The sequence below is a fragment of the Lotus japonicus genome, chromosome 6, assembly GCF_012489685.1.
Source record: "Lotus japonicus ecotype B-129 chromosome 6, LjGifu_v1.2".
Classification (NCBI taxonomy): domain Eukaryota; kingdom Viridiplantae; phylum Streptophyta; class Magnoliopsida; order Fabales; family Fabaceae; genus Lotus; species Lotus japonicus.
The window spans coordinates 59,160,770-59,169,136 of record NC_080046.1 but is presented as its reverse complement, the minus strand read 5'-3'; the positions used below and the strand labels follow the sequence as shown (position 1 = coordinate 59,169,136).

Genomic DNA, 8,367 nt, shown 5'->3' with positions numbered 1-8,367 from the left:
CAACACACGTGTCGTGGAGCAACGTCAAACAGAAGCCAACAAACACAAACTTCACGTCTCGTTTATTCTTCTCTTCTCTTGTAAACAGTGCAGTGAAAGAGTCGCACCACAATCAACGAATCACAGATCCAAGTCAGAGAGATCTGAACTTCACTCCGATCCATGGCGAGAATCGACGACGATTGCCACGCCACGCAGCTCATCGACGGCGACGGCACCTTCAACGTCGCCGGCCTCGACACTTTCATCAAAACCTCCAGCCTCGCCGCTTGTGGCCTCTCCTACGCCGTCGTCGCCATCATGGGTCCTCAAAGCAGCGGTGCGTTGTGCTTTCGTTCCTGAATGAACTTGTAGTTGTAGTCAATGGATCGGTGACTTCAATCACCGTTTCCGAGCTTGCTCTGAAGTTTTGTTACTTGAATTTCGTGATTCTACTGCTTCTTGGTTTAGGTTTAGTTGAAGTGAGTAGTGAATCAGTAGAATGAGCGGTTTTCAGTTCTACGAATCTGAAACAGTGTTAGGGTTATAAATTGGAGATGCTTTTATTATCCGTTTCTGATTTTGCAGTTTTTTCATGGATTGTCAAACTAGTACAGTTTCTGAACTTGTGGTTTTATTTTGTGAATTGAGCAGGGAAGAGTACATTGATGAATCATCTTTTCCACACAAGTTTCAGGGAGATGGATGCTTTCAGGGGAAGGTTAGCTTTTCTAAATTATTGTTGGCAGAGAGAAGAACATTGGAAGGATAGAGAGAGAACAATAGATGAAAACTGAATGTTGTCATTCATGCTGCCTGTTAAGTTTTATTTTATGATGAAGTAATTGAATATCATGTTGTTGTAGATCGCAAACGACTAAGGGCATTTGGATAGCCAAGTGTGTTGGAATTGAGCCTTGCACTGTTGCTATGGATTTAGAGGGCACTGATGGAAGGGAGAGGGGTGAGGTACTGATTCTGTACTGCTTTTTTTAATGTACGCTGTTATTTTCACACAACTGTTATTGGTTTAGGTAAAAATCATGTGCATGGTAAATCAGTTTCATTCGATGATTCATTAGCGGATATTGATTTTGATCAGGGGCGTATCTAACTCTAAAGGGGGGCTGGCAGGCTACGACCCCCAAGAATTTTAATTTCTTATCGACTATATGTATTTTTGCATAGAAATATTTTTAATTTTTAGTCTGCCCCACATAGAGATTTTATAGTTTGTTATAATTTATTTTGGTTCCCCAACGATAAAATCCTGGATACGCCCCTGATTTTGATCCACTATTTGAGTTGGGAGTATTAAGTCCTTGTTTTTGCTGCATCTAGTTCTTCTTGTGGTCAAATTATTTTGAATGTTTGAACAGTCAGACATCTTTACCACTAGATAGGATTAGCTATACAGATCAAATGAAACCACAATGTCCTATAATCAAATGACACCTCTCCCTCCAACTACCAAAGGTTCTCATTTGAAAATTCTTTTTTGGAGTTTTAAAGCTACCTCTTAGTGTCATGTAAGATTCATCCTTTTTCTGTTTTATTTATAAATGAAAATTTTATGCCACTATTTAAACACATCAGTACATTGTCTTTGTATCATACATGATCCCTATGTTTGGAGTTGGATTTTGTAAATGTATGCTCTCAGTGCCCCTTAAGACTAGGTTCTAGCTTCTCTTTGACTGACAAATCTGATTGCATGTTCATCTATATCTGTCTTGGTTTACATGGTGTACATATTTTATATCATGGAGCTGTTCTCTCTCTCTTTGTTGCATCTATATAAGATCTCACTATATCTTTCTTTTTTTTATCAGGATGATACCGCTTTTGAGAAACAGAGCGCTCTTTTTGCTTTAGCAGTATCAGATATTGTTCTGATAAACATGTAAGTTTTTAGGTCTAGATTATTGCATATAATTGATTAAATGAATCATATTCTTAGGTGATCCTTCAAGTTAGGCGTAGTCCAGGTTGAATCTCAAATCTTTTAGTCTAACTTGGTGCATTTAATGTTTGTTCTAGTAACTTATGTTTCATAATAATCTTGCTCATACCTAATGTACCTGACACTTGGGATCATTGAAATTTATATGGTGAGTATAGCATGTAATACAATGTAATTCATTTCATAATGGGAGGTGTATAAGTAGATGATATGCATAAAGCCATAAAGGCATTTTCCTTTTTCTTTTCCTATATCACCGTACTTTACAATCCTTCCAAATCATTTTTCTTATTTCCTTTTTTTGAGACAAATTAGTAGTCAGTTGTTTCATGGGTTATGAGAGCTTACAGTACATATACGCAGTCATATTTTAATCTATTTTGAACAATTATTGAAGATTTGTTTCTTCACAGGTGGTGTCATGATATTGGTCGAGAACAAGCAGCCAATAAGCCTCTTTTAAAAACAGTTTTTCAGGTAGTTTGCAGCATGGGCTTGCTTCTGGTTGGAATTCAGTATGTGTCTCTAAACTTCAACTTGTCTTTTATTTGTAGGTGATGATGCGTTTATTCAGTCCCCGCAAGACAACATTGCTTTTTGTTATTCGTGATAAATCAAAGGTCTGCAACTCTTGCTCCTTTCTTGATAATGCACCCCTCTGTTCTATACCTCTATCTTATAACGTTTTCCGATGTTTCTGGATGTCTATGCAGACACCGATGGAAAATTTGGAGCCTATTCTGAGAGAAGATATTCAAAAGGTGATATTTCCTTTTAATTTCTTAGCTTTCCCCATTTGTTTGGTTTCTTCCTTGTTTTCATCACTTTTTGACATTGTATGCATTCTTCAGATTTGGGATGCAGTTTCAAAACCCCAAGCTCACAAAAATACTCCTCTCAGTGAATTTTTTAATGTAAGAAGATCTATCCAAGATCTATCCATCTACCCTTTTCTCATACCTCTTTAACTGTTTACTTATATACTCCGGTATTTGATTATTCTCTCTTCAAATGAAGGTGGAGGTTACTGGATTGTCAAGCTATGAGGACAAGGAGGATAAGTTTAAGGAGGAGGTACCCTTTCATGATCCATTTCTTTTAGGAATTTGTTCATTCTGCAGTGATTTCTAAGTTCTATTGCTTTCAGACTTGGTTCTTTTGATTGATTATTTTATGCCAATAAATATTTATGAAAATATTGAAATTTTGAAGATTCCTGCAAATATTGAAAATTTCCATCTTGTGTTCTTTCATTATCTGGGCTATATGGTGTAGATCAATGTTGTACTTTCTCTTCTCATTCAGGTTGCTCAATTAAGGCAGCGTTTCTTCCATTCTGTAGCGCCTGGAGGCCTTGCCGGTGATCGGCGTGGTGTTGTGCCTGCGTCTGCTTTTTCCATTAGTGCACAGCAAATATGGAACGTTATACGAGAGAACAAGGATCTTGATCTTCCGGCTCATAAGGTTTCCTATTATGTCATTTTTCAGATGTAACAGTGGTTTGGTTTTCTTATCAATTTGTCATTTTTAACAGGTAATGGTTGCAACTGTGCGTTGTGAAGAGATAGCTGATGAAAAATTCAGTCATCTACGTACTGACGAGGTGCTGGTCCATTTCCCCTCCATTGTAACTTTGTATGTTGCACCAGTTTATTTTTAAAATCAGTCATCACATGAATGGATTTGGTTTAGGGTTGGTTGGAATTGGAGGAAGCTGTTGAATCAGGCCCCGTACGAGGTTTTGGGGAAAAGTTGAGCTCCATTATTGATACCTACCTTTCTCAGTAAGTTCCAGATGCTGTTTTCAGTCTAAGAAAAACTTATGTGCAATAACTACTTGATTTTCTGTTTAATTTCTGAATTAAATCAGTTTTCCCCCAACTCCTATAACTTGTGTATGTTTTATGGGTCATTGAAGAAATGTGATTTTTGAATTAAATTGTGGTGCTTTTTTTTTCAGGGGGGATTACCCAGGAGATTTTCACTTCTTTGCTAAATCTATTTACCCTATTTGGAGTTTTCTTAAGTTTTGCAATTGTGTACAAACATACATGTTTGAACAATAACATTACCAATAAAAGAATGAAAAACCAACAGATTGCAGAGTGCATTTTATGTGCATTTCTCCTTGGAAGCTTACAAGGATGCAACTAGTCATTAAAACTATTTTTTTCCTAAATTTATGATGACGGTGTTAATTTGGTGTATAATAGTTCTAGATTATTTAATTGTCTGCTAAAGTTTTAAACTTTCCTTTTCATATGTTGATAATATATGCTTTCAACAGATATGATGAGGAGGCAATGTTCTTTGATGAAGCTGTGAGAAATGCAAAACGAAAGCAATTGGAATCAAATGCATTGGATGTAAGGCTGCCTGCTAGTTTTTTATGGCTTTATTTCTAATTATAACTTTGACTTTTGACTCCTTTGGGCTGAATTTTGATAAAGCAGCTATGGGATGTTGAACTGAACTCAAGTCTCTTTGAAAACCTCAAGCTAAAATGCAATGCAATTTTTTTGTTTGTCAACTTTTCAGTTTGTACACCCTGCTTATACAACAATGTTGGGGCACCTACGTTCTAAAGCTCTAGATGATTTCAAGACTAAGCTGGATCAATCACTAAACAATGGTGAAGGGTTCGCTTCATCTGTTCACAGGTGGACTCAGTCTATTATGCTCGAGTTTGATAAAGGATCTGCTGGTAATTATCAGATAGGATTGTTCTAAATAGCTTATGTATGATCACCTGTTATTTATATGCATGTTTCACAATTAACCAAAAATTGGGGTGCCAATGTTAGCTTGAGTGTCCATTTGCTTTTTGAGTTTATATTAGGTGTCATTCTCTCCCTGCCTTTATTATTTTAAGATGTACATTTTCCAATTAATTATGATTTGCAATTTTCAGACGCTGCTATAAGACAGGCCAATTGGGGTGCTTCAAAAGTGCGAGACAAACTTCGTCGAGATATTGATTCACACGCTTCATCTGTGCGCAGTGCAAAATTATCAGAGATAATGACTAGCTTTGAGGTGATATTGTCTCAAAAATGGAGATTAATTGGTTGAGCTGAGTCATATATTATTTATTCCTGCAATATATCCATCAACCACTAAATTAGAAGTATCTTTTGCAGACACAACTAGTCAAGGCATTGGCTGAGCCTGTTGAGTCCCTCTTTGAAGCTGGGGGAAAAGACACTTGGCTTTCTATCAGAAAACTTCTTAAACGTGAGACTGAAGCTGTTGTATCAAAATTTTTAACTTCCATTGCTGGTTTTGAGCTTGATGAAGAAACAATTGAAAGAATGCAACAAACCTTAAGGGACCATGGAAGAAAAGTGGTGGAAAATAAAGCAAGAGAAGAAGCTGGAAAGATTCTTATTCGCATGAAAGATAGGTAACAGGGTTTTAAAGATATCTATACTCATCTATTTGGTGAATCTTGGGTTTGCATTATGTAAATTGATTGATTGATTTAACTCGGGGGTTGTAAGGATTGAAATAAGTCACGATGCTCTGCTAATTTTTGTATTCATTGATGCCTTTTGTTGGGATCGAATACCAGAAGCACAAGTTTCTGTAGGTTTGATCACATGAAGTTTTTAGGTATTGTACTTTGTTCTGCTAATGGGTGATTTCCAACCGTTTATTGGTTAGACAAGCAGAGAGACAGAAGATTTGCATTTATCTGATTAGAGCAGTACAGAAAGACTTGAGAAAACTTAATGGGAAACCCATAAAAAAGGTGTTGCTTTAAATGGTTTTACACCTTAGATTTTGGTATTTGAAAGAGATCCATGTAACTGATCCAATCAAACAATATAAGGCTTGGTTGTTATTTGTTTCCATTTGTTTGTTTTGGAGGACACCCTTTGTTGTACTTGGCACTTTCCCTTACTTTTATGATGAAAGAAATTGCTCTATTCCTGTTTGATGTTATTCAACTTTCAGATTGATTTGGTGGCTTACTGGCTTCTGTAATCAATTTCAGGTTCTCCACAGTATTCAATCATGACAGTGATTCACTACCTAGGGTTTGGACTGGGAAGGAAGATATCAGAGCAATTACAAGGGATGCTCGCTCTGCGGTAATTGATTGCAACTTCAATGATTAATTTTCAGCTTGCTCATACCTGAAATTTTACTGGAAATAACTTTTTTAGCACTATGTAAAATATCTTCTTCTGCCATGTATCAGTCGCTGAAGCTTCTATCAGATCTGGCTGCTATACGCCTGGATGAGAAGCCAGATCGTATTGAAAGTGTACTTCATTCATCGCTCATAGATAATAAAACTGTTACTGCATCATCTTCACAATATACAAGTAGAGAAGCTTCTGTGGATCCTCTGGCTTCAAGCACGTGGGAGGAGGTAGTATATAGTGATATTTGTGATTCCCTGATAGTGTTGCAATCATAATTTATATTTGAGAATCTATATAAAAATGTAGGTTTCTCCTGGAGGTGTACTTATCACTCCAGTGCAGTGCAAGTCTTTGTGGAGACAATTCCAGGGTGAAACTGAGTATACTGTCACCCAAGCTATTTCAGCTCAGGTAAAATCTTAAGATTATATTCTTGTCCACTTTGTTCTCTTTCCCTTTAATAATTCAAATTTTCTGTAGTTTTACCCAACTATTCTGCAGTTTATGTTAGAGATAAGAAAACATTCATGTGCCTTGATCAACTTAATCTTTTTGATAATTGGTCATTGGATATGGTACAATGGCCTTATGATTGTGTGATTAGGAGTTCAATCCTTACCACCCCTTTTTCTGAAATGAAGTTAAAATTCAATTAAAAGTAGAGTGGGCATATGCATTGTCCATGTTTCAAGGGAAAATAATTTGTGTGTTAGGGGGTATGTTAGAAATATAGAACCATTATGTACTTTAACCTAACATCTTAATTTTTTTGGAGAGCTTTTCCATGAAAGTATACAAAATTGAATCATCAGGCAGTTCCACAAAAGTTATCCTGTAGTCAAGTATTAAATCATTTTTTGTCCTTTTGTTTTATTTAGCTACCTATTCTATGAAAATGCCATTCTTGTCCTTTCTCTTTGCCATGGCCCTTTATCTAAATCCAGGTATACTAACTAAGGAGTTATTTCCTTTTCTTTTTGGTTCTGGATTCAGGAGGCCTACAAGCGAAGTAACAATTGGTTGCCTCCTCCATGGGCAATCATGGCAATGGTCGTTCTTGGTTTTAATGAGTTCATGTTGCTTCTAAAGTAAATATCACTTCCTAAATCTTGAATTATTTCTTTATTGGACCCCTTTTCCACCAGTTTAATAATTACATCTGCTGACTTGTATGTGAAACAGGAATCCTCTCTACCTGTTGGTTATATTTGTTGTTTATCTAGTCGTAAAGGCCGTTTGGATACAAATGGACATAGCTGGAGAGTTTCGACATGGCGCTGTGAGTATGGATGGACTTTTTATTTTGTTTTACTTTACCAGCAGGTGGATGCTCAAATTCGGGGCAATGGTATTTCTGTATTCTTACATTCATGCTATGGACAACACCTTAACACAGGCACTAAATTGTTTATCGTGTCAATTTTTTCAAAATAACAACATTGTACAACGCAAAAGTTCTGCTATTAACTAAATATATGGTCAGTAGGGTTTGCAATTCGAACTCTTTTTTTCCTGTTGAAGTTGTTTTCTTGGAAGTGAATTTTGAAGTAGCAGTGATGAATATAACATAAGAGATGGTTGAACGATTCCAGCTACCAAGATGACTAGCCCTCTCTTATTTTTGTTTATTTATGTTTTTTTTTGCAGCTACCTGGGTTACTCTCCATTTCATCAAAGTTTCTTCCCACAGTCATGAACCTTCTTAAACGTCTAGCTGAAGAAGCTCAAGGGAATCCAGCACCTCAAGGAACACAACCACAAAGTTCAGCAACTCAGATATACAGAAATCAAGTGCAAAAACCTGATCGAGTATCAAGTTCAAATTCGGCTGTGTCTAGTGTTAGCTCATCTGGAGATGATAGTGAATACTCAACGACAAACTTGTCTCACAGGCAAAGAACAAACGTTACAGAAGTTGAGAAAATTTAAGTTGAAGTTGGCATCAGAATAGATTATCCACTAGTTAGGGTGCTTACCCAGATAAGTTTTGTATTGTATTTTTGCTTTCGTTTACTATAGTGTAAATTGATCTGACTATGTGAAGGACCCCTATTTGGGTTCTACTTCAAAATATTATCCGTCCTATAGTGACTGAATATAGTACTGCAAACTAATTCTCCTTTGAATTTTAACAACTTTAAAATGTTGATATTCTGATGAATTCATTAATGCAGCAAAGGACCACTTTTGCCATAATCGCATTTGCTTCTTTCTCACCATGCATTGTATTGTAATAAATGAAATTGTAGAGACTGAAATTGCAGAATTGCAAAA

At 36.3% G+C, this 8,367-nt stretch overlaps 1 protein-coding gene across 1 annotated transcript; it reads left to right on the top strand.

The window, feature by feature from the left end:
• Nucleotides 1–8,254, top strand: LOC130726005 (protein ROOT HAIR DEFECTIVE 3 homolog 2). The gene is made up of 22 exons (XM_057577207.1): nucleotides 1–319; nucleotides 634–700; nucleotides 846–948; nucleotides 1,812–1,882; nucleotides 2,356–2,419; nucleotides 2,497–2,562; nucleotides 2,656–2,703; nucleotides 2,794–2,856; nucleotides 2,960–3,016; nucleotides 3,248–3,406; nucleotides 3,477–3,545; nucleotides 3,635–3,726; nucleotides 4,230–4,308; nucleotides 4,481–4,646; nucleotides 4,854–4,978; nucleotides 5,083–5,345; nucleotides 5,940–6,036; nucleotides 6,147–6,320; nucleotides 6,400–6,504; nucleotides 7,087–7,181; nucleotides 7,276–7,372; nucleotides 7,741–8,254. Exons 1-22 carry the CDS (start codon nucleotides 163–165, stop codon nucleotides 8,020–8,022), a joined length of 2,499 nt encoding a protein of 832 aa, XP_057433190.1. The 5' UTR covers nucleotides 1–162; the 3' UTR covers nucleotides 8,023–8,254.
• Nucleotides 8,255–8,367: the final 113 nt, after the last annotated feature.